The sequence below is a fragment of the Salvia hispanica genome, chromosome 6 (genome assembly GCF_029641045.1).
Source record: "Salvia hispanica isolate PSC_SH4W2 chromosome 6, Shi_PSC_v1, whole genome shotgun sequence".
In the NCBI taxonomy this organism is placed as follows: domain Eukaryota; kingdom Viridiplantae; phylum Streptophyta; class Magnoliopsida; order Lamiales; family Lamiaceae; genus Salvia; species Salvia hispanica.
The window spans coordinates 16,380,462-16,406,981 of NC_142697.1; the positions used below are offsets into that span (position 1 = coordinate 16,380,462).

The following is a 26,520-nucleotide window of genomic DNA, read 5'->3' on the forward strand; positions in this document are numbered from 1 at the left end:
GCATAAAATTATCGGTAAAGTGAAGAGTGTATTTGTCTGGATAATAGTAGATTTATCTATATCTTCATAATATACTCCTGTCATATTCACTCTATATGAAACTTGTGGATAAAATATGATAAATCAAAATTATGATTATATATTTTGTGTATTGCACATTTACCTTCAAATTGGGTGTAATATGTCTTGGTCTTGGGTAAAAGTAGGAAATTATCATCGGTGATATGGACAAGGAGCAACTCCTAAAGAGTGAACGTTGGTGTATAGGCACAAACAATTGGATACTTCTACTACTAATGGAAGGGTGTATGAATGAATTGAAACACACTAGAAAAAGAGAGGAACTCCGAGAATGTATAGGTATATGTAAATGCATATTTGATTATAGTCTAGGATATTTGATAGGTGCTACATATACTAACAAGATACCATCTTCTTTTTTGCCATTCATCTCGTAAGAACTCTAGGATTAAGCGTGTAACTTGATGCAAGTCTAAAATGAGTGACCCCGAGAAGTTTTTTTTTGAAAACATGTGAGAGAGGGAGGGACTTCCAAAGAGAGTGTTTGTGAGGATGAAACACACTGGAAAGACTTGTGTTGGTATGTTGAATTACAACTGTCAATTTAAGGATCGAATTATTACATTGAGGGTATAAAAGTTTTTTAATTGAAGAGAAATGTTGCAAGTATGAAATTATAAAAATCTACCTCAAGTACAAGGTTATACCATGCCCAAGTGAATTTTCATAACTACCTGAATTTTTTAAGTATTACGTCAAAGCAAACATGGTATAAGGTGATAAATGATGCTTATCTCTTTTTTTTTTATAGTAACTCAAAGCAAACACATTCCTAGAACATAACTGCATCAATGTATAATTAGTAGTACTATTATGAATTTCACTTGGTGGTAAGGTTTGTAGATTTGTTGTCGCGTTCGTTGCAAATATATCATTTTGCATCGGATATATTTATTTCTTATCATGTTAATTAATTTTTGATATCTTTGTGTTTTACATTATTACATACTATATGTAGTTATTAAGTTACTGTCAAACAAATTAAAGTTACTATTATAAATAAATAAATCAATCAAATGAATGTTATCTTTACGTGAAGAAGCTGTCTAGCCTAGAGAAATTGACGGATACGCAATAATATAATATAACTCGTCTTTTAATCACACCTGTTAATTATTTTATTTTATTTTTACTTTATTTTTTGATCCGTTTTTTATTACTACTATTAGTAAGCATTTCGTAATTTTCTTGCTTATTCACAAACTATTCTTTGAGCATAATCAAGTACTCCTATTTCTTGAAATCATTCAAAGTATACATTCTTTGTATAAAATTAACAACTATGCTTATATCATTATATGTCCTTGACATAGATGCAAATTGCGTAAAACTTGTAGTAGAAAGTTCGTTTCTGAAAGTCAAAAAAATCACGGATGTTTCATGAAATAAATCAATAATAGTGTTACTACTATTATAGGTTGGTGTAAGGTCAAATCCTATAGACACAGAAAAAGAACAAAATCCCTAAATTTGTATGATTAGATGTCGCATTGGATTCCTTATTTTGAGAAAAAATATAATGTCAAAGTAAAACTCCATTTATTTCTGCAAAATAACATAGCTTCCTTTCTGAAATCCAAACCTCTATTTATGAAAGTTCTCTTTCTCACACACACATCCTTGGATGCTCGACCATTTTTTGATAGTTTGAGCTGTCATCCTCATTAAATTGGTCATGATTTCAAAACCTTTGAAATTTACTTAATTTTTGTTGATACGCTTGTTTTTCAACTAATGCAGTTACAATATGATGATTGTAGTTATATCTAGTACTAGTATTTAACAATTCGTCAAACAAAAGAAGTTAAATTTGCTAATCTCTTTTTTCTTGTCACCATTGACTTCGTTGCCATCAAAAAGGGTCCAACTCTATACAGTACTGTATTAGCTTTATGTTGACTAGGTGAGGTTGAAAACAACAATTCATGTGTTCTCAAATCTCAATATTCCCATCTCCATATATTAATTGCATTCTCTCCCGCAAATCTCTATACCAACATTGAAACATTCCAAACGCCACTGTTAAACTGTAATGCAAAAAAATTCTGAAATCCCTTTAACAAAGTAGCACCAAACCCTCACTCATCACTCTCTCCCCTCCAAATTTCAATGGCCACCGCCTGCACTCACTATCTCTTTCTCTCACTGTCATTCTCACTTCTTCTTCTCACCTCAGCAGTTTCTGAGCCAGAAATCTTGCTCCAGTTCAAGAACTCCATTGATGACCCTTTGAACATTCTATCTGGCTGGTCCAACGCTTCATCACTTCACCATTGTAACTGGACTGGGGTTTCTTGCACAAATGCCTCTCCATTTCTGGTTACTTCTCTCAATCTTCAAAGCTCGAATCTTTCTGGTGAAATCTCTGCTTCCATATGCAACCTTCCTAGCCTTGCTCATCTCAATCTTGCTAATAACTTCTTTAACCAGCCTATCCCACTCCACCTCTCTCAATGTGAGTCTTTGGTGACTTTGAATGTCAGTGACAATCTCATATGGGGCACAATCCCAGAGCAAATTTCTCAGTTTAAGACTTTGGAGATTCTGGATTTCAGCACGAATCACATTGAGGGAGAAATCCCGGAGAATATTGGCTTGCTGCAACAGCTTAGAGTTCTTGACTTGGGCAGCAACTTGCTCTCAGGTAGTGTTCCTGTTGTTTTTGAGAATTTTAGTGAGCTTGTGGTTCTTGATTTGTCACATAATACATTCTTGGTTAGTCAAATTCCTGTTGATATTGGTGGGCTAAGTAAACTTGAGCAGCTTTTGTTGCAAAGCTCTGGTTTTTATGGTGAAATACCAGATCTTTTTAGTGGGTTGAAGAGTTTGATGGTTTTAGACCTTTCTCAAAATAATCTCACTGGTGTTTTGCCTCAGATTGAGTTGTTACTCCCAAATTTAGTTTCTTTTGATGTTTCACAAAACAAGCTTTCTGGGCCATTTCCTGATGGGGTTTGTGAAGCTAAGGGTCTCGTGAGTTTGAGTTTGCACACAAATTTCTTTAATGGATTGGTGCCAAATGATTTGATCAGTGAATGCAAGAATCTTGAGAGGTTTGAGGTTCATAACAATGGTTTTAGTGGAAACTTTCCTTCTTGGTTGTGGTCACTGCCTAAAATCAAGCTCATCAGAGCTGAAAACAATATGTTTAGTGGTGAAATCCCTGATTCGATCTCAGAAGCTGCTCAGCTTGAGCATGTTCAGATTGATAACAACAGTTTTACCAGCCGGTTTCCTCAGGGCATTGGCAGAGTTCGAAACTTGTACAGATTCTCTGCCTCATTGAATCGTTTGTATGGAGATCTCCCTCCGAATTTCTGTGATTCGCCTGTCATGAGCATCATCAACCTCTCCCACAACTCTCTCTCCGGGAGGATTCCAGAGGTGAAGAACTGTAGGAAGCTGGTGTCGTTGTCTTTGGCGAGCAACAGTTTTGTAGGTGAGATCCCTGAATCTCTGGCTGATCTGCCTGTGCTAACCTACCTGGATCTTTCTGAAAACAATCTGACTGGTTTAATTCCACATGAGCTTGAAAAGCTCAAGCTTGCTCTCTTTAATGTCTCTTTCAACAAGCTATCGGGCAGAGTTCCTGCTTCGTTGGTTTCAGGCCTTCCAGCCTCGTATTTAGAGGGAAACGCCGGGTTATGTGGGCCGGGGCTTCCCCATGGTTGTTTAGGTGATGACAAGCCAAAGGTCAAACCATCCAGCTTCGCTAAACTGACCTGTGCTTTAGTTATCATAACCCTCGCTTTTGCCCTTTTAGTCTTGGCGTTTGGATTCTATCTAATGAGGTCTCACAAGCAGAGAGCTCAGTCAGGGATGTGGAGATCAGTGTTCTTTTATCCCCTTAGAGTCACTGAGCACGACTTGCTTATGTCGATGGATGAGAAGACAGCCCGTGGTGGTGGTGGGGATATCGGGAGGGTCTATGTTGTCACCTTACCAAGTGGTGAGCTTGTTGCTGTGAAGAAGATACTGAATTTTACCAGCCAGTCTTCAAAGGTTCTACAAAATGAGGTCAAGACTCTAGCAAAGATCAGACACAAAAACATTGTGAAGATTCTTGGTTTCTGCCACTCTGATGATTCCATATTCTTGATATATGAGTACCTGCCAAAGGGAAGCCTTGGTGATCTTCTTGGCAAACCCGACCTCGATTTGCCATGGAGTTTGAGGCTCAAGATCGCCATCGGCATTGCTCAAGGACTGGTTTATCTTCACAAGGATTACCTCCCACATTTGTTGCATAGAAATTTGAAGTCGAACAACGTGCTTCTTGATGCTGATTTCCAGCCAAAGCTCACTGATTTTTCCTTGGACCGGATCATCGGAGAGAAGGTATTTCAGTCAGTAGTTTCGTCAGAATCTGCAACATCCTGCTATTTGGCACCAGGTATTAAGCTATGCTCTTAGATGCTGCCTTTTGTTTTTAAGTTGTCGGCTGATTTTTTCTCATATTGTATTGTGCAGAATATGGTCTCACAAAGAAGGCCACGGAACAGATTGACACATACAGCTTTGGCGTCGTCCTGTTAGAGCTCCTAACTGGTCGACTAGCAGTAGAAACGGAACCGGAGGATCCTACACTTGACGTTGTGAAGTGGGTAAGAAGAAAGATCAACATAACCAATGGCTCCCTCAAAGTTCTTGATCCCAATATCTCAAGATCCTCCCAGCATTTGCAGCAGATGCTCGAAGCCCTAGAAATTGGGCTACGTTGCACTTGTGTGATGCCGGAGAAGAGGCCATCAATGGCTGAAGTTGTCAAAGCACTTCAGTCACTTGAAACCACTACTTTTCAAGGTTTGGAGTTGTCTGCTGATGTTGCTTAGTTCAGTTCCTGTCTGAACCTACCTGTGTTCACATCCTCATTCTGTCAATGTTTTGAAACAAGGGAAACTTGTATTTTGGTTTGATCTTTTCTGATCAATGTAATATAATCTTGTCTGCCTATGCATATTTATATATAAAGAACTTTGACATAACTTTAACATCAATATTTACTACTCAACTTATTAGTGTTTCTCTGCATTAAATAGACAGAGCAACACAATAAGCAAAACACCGCTACAACCAATATGCTAATGTAGTATGATCAAATAGCTATATATTGGTTGAGCTCTTTCTGCAAATGCTCATGAGTTCTTGAGCAACTTCATCGATCTCTTGATCGACCTTCCAGGCAAGCTTCGTTTTAATATCATCAGCCTTCCCCCTCACTTGCCACCACCATCTTCCACCACGACATGATTGATGACTGCAGCAACGGTTTCTGCATTCAGCCTCCCGTTCTGTCTCTCAACACCTCCATCCCTACACCAACCTCCTCGACTAGCCTAGCATTAATGGGCTGGTCCAGATGCATTGGAACCGCGAAGATAGGAACTCCATACTCCAAGCTCTCCTTCACAGAGTTCCAACCGCAGTGGCTCACAAAGCCTCCTACATTTGCATGTACTAGGAATTTTGTCTGTGGCGCCCAACCTTCTATAATCTTACCCCTATCACCAACCTTGTCAAGAAATCCTTCTGGAAACTTCTTTTCAAGACAATCATTGTGCACGACACCTTCCGGAAACCTCACAACCCAAATAAAGTTAACTTTGGATAGCAGCAATCCAAGAGCAATCCCATCCATGTCTTCCTTACTAAGGAAGTTCTCACTCCCGTACGAGACAAAGACAGTCGATTTCGCCTCTTTCTTGTCCAGCCACGAGAGCACCTCTGAGTTCCCAGCATCATCTATAGAGGGCCCTTGAACGAGAGGGCCAACAGGAACAAACCTCTTTCCAGTCAAACCAGACACACAATCAATGTATCTCCCTTCAATCTCTTTAAAACCCTTGATTAGAACAATCTTGCAAGACTTGTTAACTCCTACAGAGCCCTTCTCTCTCTCTTTACAGTCCCTTGCATTCGCCAACAACTCATCCATGAAACGAGACTCATAGTCATGAAACCTGATGTTCTTGTAAGGGAACTCAGTGTCTGGATTCTTAAAGTAGTGGAACATGAAACTGGTAATGACCGAGCTAATAGTGATGAATATAACAGATGGGATGTTTTCAGCTTCGGTAAGAAAATGGGCCCATGGCTGAAGGAATCGAAGATGGGGTGGGAGGCCATTGGTGGTGTGCAACTTCTCAGGGAGCTCGGATGAAATTGTATGGAGTTTGAGAAGTTCTGAGTGATTTTGTTATGGATGGAAGTGAGTGGAGCACAAGTATATGAAGAAGCCTTTTGCTGTGAGTTTTTTGGCTAGGGTGTTCATGGGAACATCATAATACGGGGGCTTTCGGTTTTGGTGGAATTCATTTCTGAAAAAAAATACAGACTTGAAGCAGTTGTCATGAGTTGTAGAAGATGATCGAAACAGGGACATATCTATGTATTTATGCATTTCTCTCTGTCTTGTTTGTTAGTGAATAGTATTATTCTCCATGCATTGGTGCAAAAGATAGCATTTTCCATAATGTTTGTGAAAAGAAAACGAAAAGAGAAGTTTTTCGGATGTAGGCCTCACAGTTTTGGGAGTTGAATTTACATTTCCTTACGTTGTTCCATGGGAATTGGGATATTATAAATGGGATCCTTCAAAATAAATGGTTATTATACTCTTAAGTTAAATTTTTTTAAATATTTTCTTGATATGTATAATTTTCTTGATAGAAGAAACTGTATCAAAATTATACTATAAGGGGTATACGATTTGCAAGATAGTATCTCGTGATTAAATATTTAGTGAGTTTGGTTTATAAGATTCAATTCCACAACCTAATCCTAAATGAATAATCATGAAAAAATTAGTCATAGCTAACCCCTTCCAACTAAAATAATCTCAAATCCTAGACTATATCTTAGTAGTACTATTTTATTTAAGAAGCCAAATATCACCTAAACATATGGATTATATTTTGATTTTGCCACCAACTAAAAGAGGTAAATATGATTTAGAATTGGGGTTTCAATCTTACGTGGGGTAGTTTGGCCCATTCATAAATTTTGTGTGAGAAATAATAAGAAAAAAGAAGACAAAAAACAAAAATCACTTGTTCCAAAAAATTTGCATATTTCGATCTCGTATTCTAAAAGGCCAGCGAATTTAATCCCAAGTTATAAAAGGTTTAGCGAATTTAATCTTTTTTCTAAATTAAAAAAAAAAAAAAAAGTGGTCCATTTATAATGTGAGAAAAGGGGCGTAATATACATATGGAATCGATGAATTATGTTTTTTTGCTATAGTAAAATTTTTCACTCAGTTCTTTCAGTATTTACCTGTTTCTCATAATAAAGAAAAAACATAAAGAAAATACATACACAATTCTTGCAAGTAAGCATATCCCATCCGTCTCTATGTGGATTGCCAGACCTCACGAAGAAGATCATACCTAGCGTTGGCTCCATCATCGCCACCTACTTCACTGCCGCTACCTTTGCCATTTCCCCGTACGGCAGTGGGAGATGGAGGAAGCGTGTCGACGACAGAAGACAAACACGATTCCATTTCATCCAGCTCCTCGTCGCTGGTGTACCCTTTTCTCTGTACGGATGATGCACTTCTGTAGAACTTAGTGCTTGCACCGGCCTCGGCGACTTTCTCTGCCACATCGGAAGAGGAGGGAGGCGTGTACACCGTCGGAGCAGCAGTGTAAGGGAAGCTAGTGGCGGACTCCCCTGATATTCTACGCTCTATGATTGACTGTAAAATGCAAATCAACTCTTTAAAATAGAGACCTCAGTAACATAGTCAAAATATTGAAATCTCAATCACCAGAAAGGAGGGAATAGTTTCCAAAGGCTTGATTGATGTCTAAAGCATAGAAAACATGCAAATTATCGCGCCTTTATCTGAACAAATAATTTGTCAAATGATACTTGTTCACAAAACTCAAACTGTATTCAGGAAGTTCCCTTTTCCCATCGTTTCTACAAGAATGCAACTGCCGTGGATAGTGTGCTCACAGAGAATACTTTATTTGGACAAGAAGATAGAGAGAGCTGCTAAAGACTGTGATGCAAATAATAGCATACCTCAGCATTTAGCGCCTCTAGCACAGAACCTGGGACAGGATCGGGACAGAACTCATCAGGAGAGAAGTTGCAGAGAACTCGCTTAACCAATGCGAGACTGATTTCAGGACAGACCTATAATGAGACAATGGATGAGATGATGATAAACATAACATGGAGATATGACAAAGCAAGATTTAGTTCGGCTGACCTCCATTCTTATTGTACGGTCCATGAGCATATCTTTCGGGAGCATTAGAAGATCACTCAAGGCGTGAAGAAGTGGGAAGCTCTTTGGTTTATTGGTACCTTGCTTATCATCGTTCTCCAGCGTAGCATTTACATCTTGCGCAGAACTATCAGTATCCATGCCAAGAAAATCAGATAACCATCTTCCCCAATTGCCAACCTGAGGAAGTGTGCAGTCAGCATAATACTTTAAGGAAATAATACAGTATGCGATTAAGCTCTTGACCTTACTCAAGCAACTCTACTATTCATATGATAATGATTGCCTAGAATAAAGCAAGGCACTTACAGAATTTTTAAGTTGTGCACCAGAACCAAAGCTCAAATCTCCGGCGGGAATAGGCAAAACCTTGGAGTCCACAATTGGATCAGATACAGGGTCAGTAGGGATCTCATGGGCCGACTCACGAAGAATAGCATTAAACATGGCTATATCAAGCCTGCCAATACATAGCTCCATCACCTAATAAAATGCATATATCCGGTTAGTTATTTTCAGTGGTATCACCATGCAGCCAAAATATTGATTAAAAGAAAAGAAACTCATGCTTCAGCTTAAATATCATATACAACATGATAATCACCCCCTCCCCATCTCCTAAAAAGAAACAGAAAAATACACTATACACGGACATGGGTAGAATGATGGAAAAAAAGAGTAGCACGAAGCGCAATGCACCTTCCTAGCCAAAACTGGCAAGCAACCACACTCATGTCCCCCAGCTCGAACAGGGCAAAGTCTTCTGAAAGCATCCTGAAAGGCATTTTTCCATAGGTTGATGGAAAAGCTACCTTGTTTCTGGTCACCAAGGGCTGGACCAAGTAACCTATCCGAACCTTTGGGTGTGGTAGAATCATCAACAGGTGATTGCATGTTAGGTGTCAGTGTCTGAACCAATAGAAACAGTACTTTAGAATCAGATGAGAGAGTTTAAATGGACTATAGAAATGTGGATAATAATCAAAATAGCCGAAATTATATGAAAGCAAAATTTGATGCATTAAATTTTAGATGAAAGAGTACATATGGAGAAACAAACTGAATTGGAGCATGGCAGCAATCCAGTGAGATGATTAATGTTCAATCCTTCAATTGATTATCTCAAGTAATCAAAATACTAGCATAGTTTTCTGTGTGAAGGTTATAGAGAAATAACCTGCCACCAGATTGACTCAACAATCCTTGAGAAAATCCAGGACTCAACTTTCTCCAAGGCAGCAGTGAAGGTTCTTGTTTCTTGCCAATCATCCACAAACTGCAAGAAACCCTTCTTATTCAATTGTCTGTTTCCACCACTATTCTTCCAGTTATTTGTAGATGACTTTGTGTCATCTCCATTGGACTTGAATAATTTTGCAGAAGCATTAGATTGACATGAACTCCCAAATGCGTGAGATATAATTTCCCTTAGAACAACAGTGTTCGATAGCCAAAATGTCAACCTAAATAAGACAGTCTATATGAGATATTGGATTTCCTTATGTACATGCTTACTAGCCAGAAGAATTTCATGTTATACTAACCTGGAAACATCATTGCCGCAGGATTTAGAAACTAAAACAAGCCCAGACACTGTGTTTCGAGCCACAGTAGCTCGTCTATCTTGAGACCAGTGTTTGCAAGCATAAATATATAGCCTAGAAAGGCGTCTTGCAGGTGTATGCACCTTGTGTGCGGAGCTACCATGCTCGGGAACCACAGAATATAGTGCAATTTCAAGAGCAGCAACTTCTCTAAGTTCGCTCTCAAGATTCTTGATCCTTGTTTCCATTTCCTCAATCTTTTGATCTTGATCAATGTTGTCTTCTCGCTTGCGATTTTCCTCAGTATTGACTGCTTCATCGTCACTACACACAGTAAGAGCACCACTGGAAGCCTCATCCAGGGGATCCACTCCATTGTCCTGTTCAAGTGGTTGGCTATCAGCCCCTTCGGAGGAATCAGAAAGAGCCTTTGGATGGACCTTCATATTTTTCAAACTATCAGATGAACTCTTGGCAGATTTTAATAACCCATTTTCAGGCCCTTTCCTTGGAGTTTGCTTAGATGCTTTAGTCTGTAGGTTATTTGCTCCCCTATCAGATTTCAATCTCTGTGCTTGGGCAGAGCCAGATGAAAGATTTCTAACCCGGGTAACTTTTTCTGCTTTACCCTCATCTGCTGTTTGTGGATCCCCTTGAGATGAAACTGAATCATTAGTAGTCTCAGCATCGGATTCATCCACAATATCCATATCACTAGAAATATCACTCAATTTTTCATTGCCTCGTCTCTCATCCGTTTTGAGATTTCTGGTACTATGCAGTGATTCCTCTGACCTGCACTCATCATCGACATAATCTATCACCACATTCTCGAAAGCTTCTGATGGCTCGACACCACTTCCTAAATTTCTGTTCTGTTTATCAGACGAAGACTTGGCCTCAACCTCTCTTTCTTTCAAGTTTCTACCAGCATTCTTTCCTGGCAGCTTCCGATCTCTCGTTTCAGGTCTTGCAGGACGGGTTTTCTCTTTGTTGTTTAGGCCCTTTCTCCTGTCAGTCTCCTTCATGCTGTATATATTTCTTCTTTATCTCTGAACCATAACAAAAATGGAAACCACATAAGAAATCAAGGCTAGAGATTATTTTTTTCGGGCTAGACTTGTTCACCGAACTAAACTGCTTTAAATCGGCAATTTTTACTCTTTTATCCACATTCCGATTAAGAAATAAAAGAATCATCTTTATGCTACTAATTAACCTCCAATTCAACGATGAGAGAGAGAGACTTCCAGCTTGATCAGACGAACAATAAGAAATCACACACTCCAATTTAATGCTTATCACTTTTCAGATTCACAAAGAGAAGGAGAGAAACAACCGCTACGCTTAATAGGTCACCGCCAGAGTTGAACTAAAATGTGAATATCTTAATCAAACGAGTACCATACAACAAGAAATCATCAAAATAAAGGGAAGAAAAAAAATCAAATGATTTAGCATAGAACATAACATCTGCTGCACAATTCGTTTAAGCAAAAACACACAAAACTACGGCGAAGCCAAGAATTTTACTACCGTATCCAGAAATCTGCAATTCCGATAGTAAAATGATGAATGCAGGCGGTTACACTGCCGCAGAAGAAGTGATAGTAACTGCCATGGCGGTTTCCGCGAATAGATTAAACCGCCAAAGAAGAAAAATTCTGGGACAATATAATAACAACACCACAGAATATAATTTCTACGCAATCTAGAACCTAATGCCGCTTCAATCGGATTTAAAAGGAGAAGAGATAAAAACTACAGTCCCATACAAAAAATTGAGGATAAAATAATATGGCAAGCAAAGTGATCAGATTCCAAAACGACAAGATCTAAGAATTGAAACAATTGAGAAAAAATGTACATCGAGAGTAGCGAAAGCGATTTCTTTTTGCTCCAAACCATCCAAAAAAAATGGGTTAAAAGGTGTAATTCAGATGGTAATTTACCGTAGCTTTTAGGAATAGCAACATCGAACTTCACAAGCTTTTTCCACTGTCACCAACCAAGCTCCTCGCTGCTCTCTCTCTCTCTCTCTCTCTCTCTCTCTCTCTCTCTCTCTTGGCTGGAAACTAGTAATGCAGGACCATGTGAATATGTGTGTGTGTTTTAGAGGTGGTGGAGTGAGGTGAGAAGGGAGTTACAGAGGAGTGCGGAGGAGGGCCCCACGGCAAGCCTATTTTATTTTAATATAGTAATTGGATGTTTACACATGTGAGAGATGCGGGCCGGGCCGGGCCGGGGTGTCGGTGGAGGAAAGTGACCTAAACTCCCGGTTGCGTTACGTTACACCAACAAAATATTTTTTCAGAATAATTTTTTTGGGTTCAAAATCGGTTATGCAACTCAAATTATTTTGTTGGAAATAAATTAGGTACGATGTTCATGGAAAATATCAAATTGGGCTAAACTTTCTGATTTTAGGTACTAATTATCTAATATTTAATATATTTGCTACTCATACTTATTATGTGGATAATACTAGTTAAATTAATGAATTTGATCACTTGGATTTGAAATCTTATGGTAACACACATAAAATATTTAATTGTACATATTTGATGTAACAATATTTAGACATAAGCAAAGTAGAATATTTGGAAAAGCATCATTCCCTAAATTAGACAAGCAAAATATAAGAATAATAAAAGGCAGGGAAGAGGAGAAGAGAATAGAATAAATACAATGATCTGAAAATAATATTTTAGGGGTGATAATGACAATGTATATATGATTGTTATGTGTGTGGTCAACAATGTAAGCGTCACCTGTGATTCGTCGGTTTCCACATGAACCATCACCGACAACGACACTCTACTATCCAACGTTTTAATCAGAGCTGGCACAATGCACTGCAGCCTATTTTTATAATTATACATATATCTTTTTAGTTTCAAAAGATATTTGTTATTTTTGGGTGGGGTGTATGGATCAAAGACCAACCGATGTGATTAGTCTTGTACACAATTATGATTTGCCCTACTTTGGTGGACCAGATGGACTATTGTCTTTGTCCATAAAAAATGGTAGAATACTTTTTCTTGGACTTGCAGTTGCATGGAGTGAATTAATTAGTGCTACGATTGTCGCTAAGATATTTTATATTTACAAATTTTATACTAAGACTTTTTAGATTGATCCCGTCACATTATTTGTATGACAAGATATGTAGGTTAATGGTCACGAATTAAAGAAATGGAAATATTGAGACAATTTTTAATTTATTTATGAGATTGCGCGTAGGTCTAATTGTGCGCTCCACTTCATTTATTGGCGTTTTCTAATAAATAGAGGATTGGAGGGAGACAGGAACTGATTATTTCTGTATATCCCTATTCATATAATTCTATATAGGTCATTCCATAATTTTATAAATAATTTTACTCCTAACCTACAATAGTACAATACAATTTCAAAATGTGAAACATTTTAATTGATTTATTTATTCCAAGTTGAACGATAATTAATCACAGTGAGTGAAGACTTAACTAACGTTCTTTAAGTTTGAATGTATAAAATTAAAGTATAAAATCCCAATCCCAAGCTTGACATTTATAATATAAAAAATACTCAGTAGGAAGCATCCACATTCGCATGCAGATTCTCAAGGAAGCTACGGCATGCTTGCTGGCTTTATAGCAGTAAATATATAATTGAGAGGCTTAATATAATGAGGATCTGACAACTCCTTGTGATCTTCATTATATCAAATCTAATGCATTGAATTCTAATATGAATATAACTATATAGATATCAAATCCAATCACGGTTAATCACAAAAAAAAATGAAATTGTATGACCCGATCCACAATATCAAATTGCACAGCTAGCAAGTACTGAAAAACTAATGCATATATTGGCACTAATTCGTTGAGCAGAAAACAATGTGTCTACACACCACGACACCAACTAACTCTTTGCCAGCCAAAACAATGTGTCTACTGAAACACTTATAGAATGCTGCAAGTTTCCCAACCAGACCCAACTAACTCTTTGCCAGCCAAATCAAAGCTGACTTGGCAAGCGCCTTATCTTCGTATACTCACCAGATTTTAACTAAAGCGATGTCCTTTTTAGAGGCTCTAAACGACGTCATTTTTTTTATGAATTCTCCTTTAATCCCAGCTCCTTCCTTCGTCTTCTCGCTTCTCCCCCTATCCCGCCCACAACATCAATGGAAAGCTATTCACTAAACATTATTGACTTCCGTCCCACCAAATTCTGTGGTTATGACAACCTTAGGAGAATATTGACAGAAAGCGTTGTTGTTGGTGGAGGACTTTGCCATTGCCCCTCTGCCGCCAAATAAATGAAAAAGAGATCTTGAATGCAAATTAGACAAAAGTGAGAGTCAATAGGGCTTCCAGTGATCGAGTTTCGTGGGTCATTCCTAGGGATGACAATTTAATACTCCCCATAAAAATAGTGGACCATTTTTGGAACGATATAAATTTTAATGCACAATTGATAAAATATAAGAAAGATAGAAAAAGTAAAGTATTGCTAGGGAAGAATGAGACCAACACTTAATTCACATAAACATAAAGTTGAAAATTTGTAGTAGCACAAAAGTTGGACACTTCATAATTATCTCACATCATTTGCAACCCTACCCTACTTCACGGCACTCTTCCATCCCTGATGCTCTTATCCCAGCTTCCAAGTCACTAAAGAGAGATACCATAGCAAGTGATACTACAATTTGAATCTTGTGAATTCTAAGATGATGTCATTCTAAGAGCAGAATGGTGAAAAATCAACCCACTTCCTAAGTTTAAACTACTACTACTTCACTTTGCGTATTCGGTTTTCATCATTCCACACAACGACAATACTAGCAAGCATCAGATAGAAGCAATCTTTGAACAACAACAATGACTGTCCAAAAAATGAGTGGCAAATGAAGATGTTAAAGACCAAAGCACAAGCAACCTAGAGATGAATGCATGACCCTGGATGTTTTTATGCATAAACGTAGACCATAAAAATTCACCAACCAAATCCTATTAGTTTCATAACTGAAAACATTATAATGTAGACAAATCAAAACTTAATGAGTAAATTTAGGTAAACCGCTCCAAAAAAAAAGAAACATATTACTACTTGTTCCTTTTCTTTCCGTCAAATTTGTGTAGAAGGCTCTTATATGATCCTCGGATCAACATTAGTTCAAGTACCCAACATGTCTTCAACATTCACGGAAACTGAGCAAGTTCTGCAATTGACACCAACGACAGACCTGAACCTGAATCTTAGAGTCACTTTTGATCAAACCTTTGCAACTAAGTTATGAGGCCCAATTCATGCCCAACTCCTCCGATGCTTAGCTACCAAACGTGGATACAGACCCAACCCAATCGATTTGAAAACAAGAACAGCGATAGAAGTTGTGCGTTTAGGTTCCGAAACATGTTGCGGTCGTAGCTAAAGGTCTTCCTTCGGCGTCTTGATCAATTGGAATTCCTTAGACGCAATCAGCATAGGTTCAGCAAGCGAGGGCAAAGTTGACATGAGCAGCAGAGATCCGGGCAGTGGTGAAGATGTCAATTTTATCAGGCATAAACCGAGGTGAGTACGATGGCTATGGTCCCCACAAAGAAGACAGGATACGACGGCCAACCACAAGAGGCAGGTGGTCAAGTGGGCAGGCAACAAAAAAGATTACTTCTTTTTTTTAGAAGAATGTTGACCCATGCCATTTGAATGAAACAGAAAGTGGAGCTAGTAACAAATGCAGTTGCATGGAACAGAAGAAAGAGAGTGAGCCATAAGAAGAGAACAAGGAGTTGTTGCAGCGCTCATTCTTGCAGAACAGCAGCACGTGCATGAGTCACATAGAGAGACCAAGGGTTAGACGCCATACTCAGTTGTCTTCTTCTTCAAATTTAGAGTTGCTCCTTGGGTTATATGGGCTCAAGTATTCCTTCTTGCCTATGGTTTTACTATGGTCTAATCGAGGGTGTCAGTTTCCTCCCTTTTATTGATATCTTCTGGCTAGTGTCTGCGGAGTTCCTTGGCTCCTAAATATCTCAAAATAACAAGAAGTAGTATTCAGAAACGAAGATAAATCCTTCATTGTGCCTTCCCTAACCTTAATCAGATTGCTCAAAGCAATTCACATTACTATATAAATTACTTTAAAAAGCTAGTGTTCATCTATACATTCTAAGTTCTAACTTACAAGGATTGAACCTAAACCCATATTATTCACACTCGGTAAAGAAAATGATGGATCCTAATCAGAGTATACACATTGTAACAGAAGAGATATAAATTATCACAAAGACACCATCGAACTGGAATCAACTGACCAGAGGCATTCATTACACAATTTACACAAATAAACAAACTTAGATTTCTAATACCAATCATAAAGGCCTCCATTTGGCATTAGAATGGAAAAAAAAAAAAAAAAGTATCAAATAATAGCAACGCCAAATTTCAAAATCATCACAAAGATTAGTTGGAACTCTGCAACATATGAAATATAAATACCACAAACTTCCAGCAGCAACAAAATGATAACACTGAAAATCCCTTATATTGATAGCATCCGAAAACAACAAAGTCTAAAACACCAACAGCAAAGCCAGTCAGTCAATTACATTTATTTCTCCAAACAGTTCAGCTGCACAAAATCTTATAATTCACGAAGATCCCTCCGTCGCCACATCCCTCATTAAGAAGAGGGGGGAAAGAAAAGCGAAAGCAAATAGAAGATACCTTCTTCGTCAATCAGAGTTAGCGCGCTGCGACGCTTCCGATTCGAGCCGTTCTAGGGCTTTCTGGTGGGCCCAGGTCTCGATCGTGAGATCGGGCTTCGCGCTGAGGCCCACTCCGAGGATGACGACGGTTAGGAAACTGGTGAGATAGCACGGCAGCTCCCAATCCTCCCACTTCCGCGATTGCCCAGCCGGCTCCGGCGTCCGGTTGAAGGCAAAACCCTTGGGTCGCTCTTCGTGGCCCGGAGTGGTCCAGCGGCTTGGACCGCCTCCTCCGCCACGAGTACGAAGCGACGGGGTCAGGCGAGCCCGGAGAGTGTTTGCGGCGGTCGCGAACGGCGGCATTATGGTGAGAGAGGAGTATAATGGTGTTCTGTGATTCAAATGGTCACCGAACCTGTTTTGGGGACGTATATACGACGTCGTATGTAAACTGCTATATTCACTTTTAGTCCTTATAGTTAGAGGATATTCAGCTGAGGAATTATAATTTGTAAACATTTTAGTTTCGACCCGCAGTACTTTTATAAATATTCATTACAGTCTACGCTGTAGTAATATCTCAAATTCTACATGTAATTTATTAATGAATTAGGTTTTAAGCACATCCCCAATCACAATGTTAATTACCAGTACAATTTATTAACTCAATTAAAATTTATTTCAATTAATTTATTAACCACACTTAATACTAGAGTGTACTCTCTTCGTCCGCCATTAGGAGGCTCACTTTTTGGTGGCACGAGTTTTAATAAAAATGCTAAGAAATAAACTGAGATTCCTATTCGCGAACAGATGGAGTATTTTATTACTCCTTTTTAGAATCTACAACACTAGTGTCAAAATCTCGATGAAAGTGAGTTCATAGAAGAATGTTACATATTATATGTCCAACATCGGTCGTAAGATTAACTGGTGTAGGATTTATAGACTAAATGAGTCCTCTCTTTCCTAAGAGACTCATCTTTTGAGATGAGTTTTCATGTTTGATTTATAAAATTGGTGATTTCATTGAAAGGCCAAATGGATTGTAATGCTGGTTATGCAGAGAACTCCATATAAGAGCAATTAATGTATGATTTATATAATAAATAGACTCTCTTAGTACAGACAAGTATCTTGGGAGGAGTCATGCTTAGCCTGTAACAAAGAATTGCATTTACTCTGTGTGATTTGGTCAATGTTTTACTATTTTAGTCCATAAAAAAAACGTCCCATTTTGTCATTTGATTCGTCCACCAACAAATGTCTCATTTGTTTTTTTACTATTTTTATAATGGAACTCACATTCCACTGACTTTATTTAATTCACATTTCACTATAAAACTAATGAATTAATGTAGGACCCATCTTTCCACTAATATTTTCCACTCACATTCTACTACATATCTTAAAATTTGTGCACGATCAAAATTAGTCTTACGTTGGTGGACGGAGGAAGTAGTACTTTATCCAGATACATAATAGAGATTTCACATATCATAAACAATGATAAAGTACCACACAGAAAATGAAAACTTGATGCAAGCAAAAAACGCAACTTACCACGCCCATCGAAGCTGACATTTTGTATCCTCACGTCCTCGCAACTAAAAATCCCTACCAACCACAGACTACACACGCTCCAGTCGATTCCAGCTCAATGTCACATTCTTTCTCGCATCGAATTTGTTCACGAACTTCAAACTTTGGACATTGATTTATGTTGATGTTGATCCCCACATCCACCGCATTATCTTTCAAACACCGCTTACCAATTTTCCCGCTTCCCTGGGACTAACAAATAGGAGTAATACTATTCTCTTCATTCCGTAAAAGTAAGACTCTTTATGTTTTAGTTCGTCCCAAAAAAATAATCCACTTTTATTTTTGATAACTCTTTTCTATCTAATAAAGTGGACCACATTTTCTACTAACAATACTATAATTACATTTTATTTTTATTTTTCTCCTACTTTCTTTTAAACTCATGTCACCCCAAAAATTTCTATTTCCATGCGACGGTGATAGTTTTCCACTAGCTTAAGTCTAAGGATACGACTTAATCATGAAAAAACACAAGAAAGTGTCATAAATAATTGTAATTTCCCTTCCAATTATTTATAAATTATATTATACTATAATTCATGTTATAATGTTTATTTAATGGTGGCTGCCATCTTTACCATAATTAAGTCATGTGTCGACAAATTCAAACGAAAGTAGCATGAAGCTCACCCATGAGTCACAAAGCGGCAAAGAAGAAGGTGAAAGGGAAGGCTCTGACAACGGAGAGTGGTGGATCTACAGTCCATACAAGTTTCTCGACCTAACTGAAAAAATAAGCTTGATTGGTGAGACAATGTTAATCAAGCATTGTGTCCACACTAGACATTTATCCGAAGCCAATAACTTGATGCCTTAGTTTAGCTACTTGCATGTGAGATGTGATTAATACATTGTACTATTATTTTTAATTAATTAACCTTGGAGAATTAAAATTATGAAAATTTTGGCATTTAAATTAATTTTAGTTATTCAAATATAATTTTATAAACGAGTTAAAATGTTATTAAATTTTAAATCATTCATATTTAATTTACAAATAGCATAATTAAACAAGCATGTGAAATTAAAAAGTAATTTTAATGAGATATTTTTGGGAATCATTTTAGTGCAAGTAAAGGATAAGTGATTTTTCTGAAAAATGTTATAATTAGGGGTTGGAATCCTTAGTTCCCTCCATTCGCAAATATAGTTCATTTTGACTCGACATAAATTTTAAGAAGTTGTTTGACATTATGAAGAAAAAAGAAAAAAAATAAGCTAGTAAATGTGAACATCACTTTTATATATTAATTTTATAGTAGGATGTAAGTTTAATGATTTAGGTGAACGAATGGGTCTATTTACTTAAAATGAAAAAAAGTAAGAATTTAAATCGTAGATTCATCGAAATGGCAAAGCATGGCATTTTTTCCATTTTGCCATGGACGATCCATCCCAATATATATGAAATATTTGTTTTCAACACGAGATTTTATATTGTGTTGTGTTATGAGTTAAGAGCATCCGCAGCGGTCATTTGTCCATCCGTGCCGCTGAGTAGCCTTACGTGGCGCCATGCGATTGACCAATGGTATATCCGTTGGCAAATTTGATTTTTTCTCTTTTTTTTAAAAAAAAAAATTGAAATTAATATTAAAAATTAAAAAATATATTTTTGGATTCCCAAAAAATAGAGCCGTTTAAGGACGTTTTTTTGGAATTTTTTGAATTTTTTTTATCCCAAAATCATCTATAAATACACACATTCATAATCCACTTTTCACATCAAATTATCTCTCATTCATATTTTTTCATACTAATCATCTACATCATCCTATCTCACTCAAACCATCTCTAAAAAAATTCAAAAATGGATTTCACCGATCTCATTGTGGAAGCGGAGCGCGAAGAACAAGAATACCAAGAACAATATCGTGCCGCCTATGAAGCCTATGTCGCCGCCAATACCCCCCCTCCTCCTTGACCAACTAGATCAACTCGCCGCCGCTAACATCCATCGTGATTGGTAGGGAGCCAACGAAAGGCTCGTTGCCGACTATTTTTCCGACTAGCCGCGGTTTCCAGAAGAATACTTTCGACGCCGTTTTCATATGTCAAAACGGTTGTTTATGCGTATTGTCAACACATTGTCCGCCTGTGTTAAATACTTTCAATCAGGTGTAGACGCAACCGGTCGGCAAAGTCTCTCGGCATTGCAAAAGTGTACTTGTGTCATCCGACAACTTGCTACTGGGCAAACGGCTGACCTCTTCGACGAGTATTTGCAAGTGGGTGAGTCAACTGGAATCCTATGCCTCAAAAATTTTTGCGACGATGTTAGTTCTGTTTTCGGCGAGGAATTCCTTCGGGCACCCACCACTGAAGATTGTCAACGGTCGCTTCATTTTCACGAAACAGTCCACAGTTTTCCCGGTATGCTAGGCGCATTGACTGCATGCACTAGAAGTGGAAGAATTGCTCGACTGCTTGGAGGGGGCAATACTTAAGCGGCCACATAGGCGGCGGCCCAACGCTTATCCTTGACGCGGTCACCGACTACAGTCTATGGATTTGGCATGCATATTTCGGTGTTGCCGGATCCAACAACGACTTGAACGTGCTCTATTCTTCACCACTCTTCGATGATGTTTTGAATGGTGTAGCACCGGCGATCGACTTCACCGTCAACGGAAATGCATTCCACATGGGTTACTATCTCGCCGATGGTATCTACCCAAGGTGGTCGATTTTGGTGAAGACGTTCAACAATCCGCAAGAGCCGAGACAGATTCTTTTTGCGCAGCGTTGAGTCTGATCGGGTCGAAAGAGCTTTTGAGGTCCTTCAAGTCCGATTCAACGTTGTTAAGGCCCCGTCTCGGCTATGGTACGTTAAGAATATCGCCGACATCATGTACACGTGTATTATCTTGCACAACATGATTATAGCTGACGAAAGACCGATGGCGGCTAATTTTTACGACGAGGATGAAGCCGGAAGCTCAACCGCGAGATCTCCCCCACGCCGAGGTGTGCATACGACGATGAATGAGAGGATCAAAACAAGACACACAATGCGCGATACAATAACCCACATTAAGCTACAAAAAGACCTAATCAAACACATTTGGGCGAAATTCAGCAATGAGTAGTGGGTCTTTTTAATTTTATATATTTAATTATGTATTTTTTTATTTTCTAGGATTTTAATTATGTATTTTTATTTTTTAAGATTTTAATTATGTAATTTTTATTTTTTAATGTATTTTTATAATGGAAAAATGTTTTTAGTAATTGAAGTATTTAAATTGAATAATAGAATGGGGGACCCTTGAACTTGTCCTTGCGAAAGAACACGGATGTGGGTGTTATGCTCTTATCTAAGGGCAGGGAGTAAAAATTGGTCCGGACCCACCTCCGTGCTCTTAAATAAGAGCACGAATAAGAATACTCTAATGAAGAGAAAGTAAAGTAAGAACGTGGAAAATGTAGAAAAAGTGTTGTTTCTATTATAAGAAATACTTTATTTTTAATCGAACAACTCGAAACAGAACACATTGCATTTTTAACCGGACATAAGGAGTATAAATTAAGGATCTTCCCTGATCGCGTCTCTGTTTCTGTTATGTAGTTCGAGGAATAATTGGAAATGGGAGTGACACTAATTTTTTTTTCTCAATTTATTTATGTTATCGCAAGTTGCTACTGATATAATAGTGTCAATTTTCTTGGATGGAAAAGTTCACTTTCATTATCCAAGAAAGTTAAATATCTTCGTGTAATAAACTCGACCAGTGCCATAGCCTTTCAGTACACAATAATACAACACATCAACAAAAAAAATACTATCTCCTAAAACAAGAGCGGAAGGGTTCTAAATTATTTAAAAAATAATGGAAGACAGCAAATGACCAATCAAAAAGCTGAGGGTGTAATAAGTTGAAATATTCTCATTAAATGAAGCACCTCATAAATGTGATGACTTTTTTCAGTTAGTAGCAATGGCCTTCTTATCTACTAGTATAACATAAAACTAGAATTCTTACTTAGTAATCCAAGCTTGATGCTGCTGAGATCTTAACTATATTTCTCAACTATATATCTACTAAATTACAATACCTCCACATATATATACAAACCACATCCTCGCATAATTCACAGCTCCATTTTCAGGTGGCTGGACTGCTTAGAAGGCTGTGGGGTCACAACAAGGTAAAAACTCACAAGTTCATCTTAAGAATTAGAGTCTCTAAGAAGTGGTACATCGTGGAGCAACTTGTTTACCTGAATTCGCGGAGGTAGAGTCGTAACTCAATAGAGAATTTGCAGGAGCAATGAAATTAGAGGTGTCAGTTTCTCTGGCCCAGACAGACTGATGAAGCTCATCACAATGCCACAGCTGTTGGAGCTGTAATTGTCTGGCCCCATCGAGTTGTCCCTCAGTGCAGATGGGTGGAGCGAAAATGCCACTGTAGCTGTTATCGTTTGAAGATCCATTCTACATGTAAAAATTCAAGATATTTGCACGAAAGTTAAATCAAATTTACAGCAGATTTTTTAAGGCCTCTTTCTATATGCATAACCATATAGCATCAAAAGGCATAAGAAATAACAAGGGATGCATCATCCATGAGAATGCAAGCAGAACGTAGTCTTTTTCCAAGATTGCAATTTTAAAAGTATGTTTATTTTTTTTTATGAAAATCTGGCATACACATAAATTAGAAGTAAATTTTGACAAACTACTTCACGGCCATAGTGAAAAAAATTTATAAGCCAAATACTACTTACCACAGTGAATAGGGAATCGAGGTCAAAATCAATTCCTGGGCTAACAGCAGCAAGCCTCATGGATAAAAACTGGTGCGAGAAAAGTAGACTGAATAAGCTAAAGCAATAAGAGAAAAGAAACTGAAAGATGACAACCTACTCTAAGTGAATATACACTCTATTTCAGGTTCTCCCATTTATAAATCTATTTGTGTAAGAAATCTAGTAGTACATTGATTAATTTGGATGTTAGAATCTGGAATAACAAGTGGTTTTGTCACCTCAACAGTCATCAAGTTTTTAACATCATGTGAAATATTTTTCAGACTGGTAGTATTTTGTAAACATCTATTTAAATGCATTATACCAATTCTGGCGAGATATGTTCGAGTTTCATACTTGTTTAAATGAGTCCCAAATAATCTGCATAATATCTAGTCAAACTGCAACGCCGAACAAGATATGGATCGATCACTATATATAAAAGGCAATGAAGTACTAAGTCTGACCTCCACTTGGCGTTGAAGAGCTTGGACATGATTAATTATCTCATCCAACACCATTGCAGTTCCTGAAATCTATAGCCAAAAAAAGGTAAATCCACTGCTCTCTATACATGCAGGATAGTATCCTAGCGAAGAAATAGCTAATAGAAAAATAAAAATCACATCATGAACTTTCTTGGATCACTAAAGAAAAATCAAGACAAACCACCTCACACCTTCAACCAACTGTATATTTCAAGACCTTGATGAAAATAATTGCAGCATTTACATGGATGATCTGGGATAAAGATGATCGATTTATCTAAAGATATACTCCCTCTGTCCCATAGAAACAGGCCATATTTTCTTTTTCGTCCGTCCCATAGAAATAGTCCATATTCACTATTGGCAACCTTGCTCCTTCTATTTTACTTTACTGTTATCACATCAAAGGATGATTTTTTTTAAATGCAGCTGTGTTTCACTGGCTGATGGGGCCATACAGTAGTTGTTGGTTATTAAGAGGTGTTCTAATAATGCAAAACACAAATGTCAGAATGGAGACTTTAAAATGCATGTATATCAACCCAACCCAGATCAATAATATCAAGATAACTTTGGTAACTATACAAACGTCGTGCATTGGAGTGAGAACCATATACAGGTGATCTTATAACAGACGACCATGAACAACTGCTTGGACAGATGATATCAATTCTGACACCATTATTTCACGAGTCCTTTTCACTGAAAGTTATTGCCAGGCAACATTAACCCCATGGCCTGTACAGATGATGAGGAAAATAGCTTCTTCCAGTTCCACCCACAATGATCTAGTGCTCCAATTGTCTGCCTATTTTCTCACGACTGATTATGATAAAATACTAACATGTGATTTTACATCACATAAATTGCGCACTCGACACCCAACAATTACTACAGTGACTGGCAGAAATAATGTAAATACAATCACTTTTGGCACCATATTATAATTTTATCCAAATAGATCCGAAGAAAAATTTATTCGTCTTAATTCTTCAATTAATTAGCATATTGTGCAGGTTAGTAATCAGCCTTGACCAATTACTTATCTTCCTAGATTGATTGCTACCCAAATATGCTTCCAGTTGTAGACCAATAACATAGCAGGAACTCCAACCAAAATCTCCAAACACCTTAATCATAACCCTGAATAACACACCTACAAATGCACTTGGTTAAAGGAGCCAAAAGCAAAGGCACAAAAGGTATTTTAAGAATGGCCTGAAAATATCAATCCTAGCTGAGGAGGAAGAAAGCACAACGTTGCTTAGCAAATGACAGCAAGGGCCTAACAAGGACCGCTAACGAACCGATTTAAAAAGGCCGAAAAGATTAAACACAAAACAAGAATTAAGAGGGGTGAGAGTGACAATTCAGAAGAACCCCACCACTTCTCTTGATGCAAAAGCCATCACTTTTTCCTTTCTTTTTCCCAATTAAAAAAGTTGAAAGTGACACGCTTATGCAATTATCAATAATTATCTAATTAACAAACAATCTACAAGCCAAAATTATAATCAGCCCATCATTAGCAAAAAGGCTGTCATATTCAAGTAAGAAATGATGCTGCTCCCTCACATAATCCCCACAATTAGACCCCATTGAACTAACAATAATGGATAACAGACAGTTGTGACAGCTAACCTTGTTGCATCCGGGTACTAGCTCCTGTAACAGCTTCATTCTGGCATTAATCTTCTCCCTCCTTGCCTGCATACGACAGCAATTAAACATTAATTACAACTTAATTGCAGTTCTCAAGGTTACCTAATCAAGATTAGCGAGATGCGTAGAGGTCAACAATGGGATCCAGAGATATTTACTCTTTCAGCTAAGCTATGGCTGTCCGTGGCTTGGCCGCGGCGAGCTCTGACGTGAACGTAAGGCAGCTCCTCGCCGTCGTCGTTTGCTGCCTTACTTTTGCTCTTTTTATTCGATTCTTTCAACTGCAGAAGAAAAACAATTTCAAATGAATTAATAAATTCCACAGGTTTCATGTGCTACAGAGTGTGAATTTACCTTTTTCTCCCTCTCCTTTCGCTTGCCGGACTTGAGACTCTGATCCGAACCCGCCGGAGAAGAGGAATTTCGGCGGGAGTCGGCGTCCAGCTCCTCCTGCTTCACCGGAATCGAGTTTGAGACCGAGAGAATCGTATTGCTCTCCATAGAATTATCAGCCGAAGCAAAGACGGAGAACTTTGAGGCGCGGTGGATGAGACCGATATCAGTAGGAAAAATTGGCGGCGGCGGAGGTTGTTTAGCCGGAAAATCTTCCGTGACCAGGAGCTCCACCGCTTGCGGCGGGGCAAGCTCGAGCAGCGCCGTGAAGGAGCTGCCACCGGTGACCTGTGGAGTGGAGATGAGTCCGTGAAAGTCGTCGAACGCGCACCCCATTTCAGCGGATCTAAATTGCAGCTGAGGTGGTTCGAGTTCGGGCTCCATAAAAAAATTGAGAAATGTGGGAATTAACTCAAAATTCAAAAAATTATGGAGTCAATGTTGATTGATGAGATGAGAAAGCAGTTGTAGAACAAAACTTTATTCTCTTTTCCTCCTCCTCCTCTTCCTTTTTTTCAGGTTTTTCTTTTCCCAGGGTGGCAGGAGGTTGGGCAGAGTGAGAAAGCTTCGTATCAATGGCGGTCAAAATCGGAGTCCTCTCTCACTCTATCTGTGGAGCGTAATGGATTTGGCTTTTGAAAATTTTGTCAGTGCTAAAAATCAGAAATCAGAAGCCCAAACTGTACCCACCAGAGCTGCGGTTGCACAGGGCCCCACTCTTTCTTCTCTATTCTTTGCTTTTTTTGGTGGGGTCGCTACCGCACGAAATTTTCTTTCACAAATTCTTGTTTTTCTTCTTCGTGTAAGAGCATTCCCAATGGAGGTGGCGAATTCTCGGCGATAAATCGCCGGTTATCGCCGAATTATCGCCGGCCATTGTGGCGAAGTCGGCGATAATTCGGCGATAATGTTGCCGTTGCTTCGCCGAGTGGCGTTCTAACGCCGGATTATCGCCGAGCGATCGCCGGCCACTGTGGCGACGCTCGGCGATAATCGGCGATAATTAAAATTTTTTTTTTTTTTTTTTGAACCCAACGGCTATTTTACATTCC

The 26,520-nt window shown here is 38.3% G+C and overlaps 4 protein-coding genes and 1 pseudogene across 7 annotated transcripts; 1 reads left to right on the plus strand and 4 right to left on the minus strand.

Moving 5' to 3' along the window:
* The first annotated feature begins 1,931 nt into the window (after nucleotides 1-1,931).
* On the plus strand, nucleotides 1,932-5,066 carry LOC125204133 (Leucine-rich repeat receptor-like protein kinase family protein). Its single transcript, XM_048102695.2, has 2 exons — nucleotides 1,932-4,474; nucleotides 4,552-5,066. Exons 1-2 carry the CDS (start codon nucleotides 2,191-2,193, stop codon nucleotides 4,911-4,913), a joined length of 2,646 nt encoding a protein of 881 aa, XP_047958652.1. The 5' UTR covers nucleotides 1,932-2,190; the 3' UTR covers nucleotides 4,914-5,066.
* On the minus strand, nucleotides 5,032-6,396 carry LOC125206291 (beta-D-glucosyl crocetin beta-1,6-glucosyltransferase pseudogene; annotated as a pseudogene).
* A 900-nt stretch (nucleotides 6,397-7,296) lies between these two features.
* On the minus strand, nucleotides 7,297-11,974 carry LOC125207171 (uncharacterized). Of its 3 annotated transcripts, none has more exons than XM_048106397.2 (8): nucleotides 11,817-11,974; nucleotides 9,865-10,916; nucleotides 9,498-9,783; nucleotides 9,020-9,229; nucleotides 8,630-8,803; nucleotides 8,303-8,500; nucleotides 8,113-8,226; nucleotides 7,297-7,780 (listed from the first exon to the last, which is right to left on the minus strand). In XM_048106397.2, exons 2-8 carry the CDS (start codon nucleotides 10,890-10,892, stop codon nucleotides 7,433-7,435), a joined length of 2,358 nt encoding a protein of 785 aa, XP_047962354.1. In that variant the 5' UTR covers nucleotides 10,893-10,916; nucleotides 11,817-11,974; the 3' UTR covers nucleotides 7,297-7,432. The 3 variants fall into 3 exon arrangements, with proteins under 3 accessions (XP_047962354.1, XP_047962355.1, XP_088917865.1); XM_048106398.2 differs by lacking the exon at nucleotides 11,817-11,974 and adding an exon at nucleotides 11,401-11,694; XM_089061739.1 differs by lacking the exon at nucleotides 11,817-11,974 and adding an exon at nucleotides 11,084-11,328.
* A 4,415-nt stretch (nucleotides 11,975-16,389) lies between these two features.
* Nucleotides 16,390-16,975, minus strand: LOC125208102 (uncharacterized). Its single transcript, XM_089060045.1, has one exon. It carries the CDS (start codon nucleotides 16,932-16,934, stop codon nucleotides 16,599-16,601), a length of 336 nt encoding a protein of 111 aa, XP_088916171.1. The 5' UTR covers nucleotides 16,935-16,975; the 3' UTR covers nucleotides 16,390-16,598.
* A 5,068-nt stretch (nucleotides 16,976-22,043) lies between these two features.
* On the minus strand, nucleotides 22,044-26,164 carry LOC125207434 (transcription factor bHLH48-like). Of its 2 annotated transcripts, XM_048106774.2 has the most exons (7): nucleotides 25,430-26,164; nucleotides 25,234-25,356; nucleotides 25,055-25,120; nucleotides 23,393-23,461; nucleotides 22,905-22,973; nucleotides 22,398-22,611; nucleotides 22,044-22,307 (listed from the first exon to the last, which is right to left on the minus strand). In XM_048106774.2, exons 1-7 carry the CDS (start codon nucleotides 25,850-25,852, stop codon nucleotides 22,300-22,302), a joined length of 972 nt encoding a protein of 323 aa, XP_047962731.1. In that variant the 5' UTR covers nucleotides 25,853-26,164; the 3' UTR covers nucleotides 22,044-22,299. The 2 variants fall into 2 exon arrangements, with proteins under 2 accessions (XP_047962731.1, XP_047962730.1); XM_048106773.2 differs by having other exon boundaries at nucleotides 22,044-22,611; nucleotides 25,430-26,163.
* Between the last annotated feature and the right edge of the window lie 356 nt (nucleotides 26,165-26,520).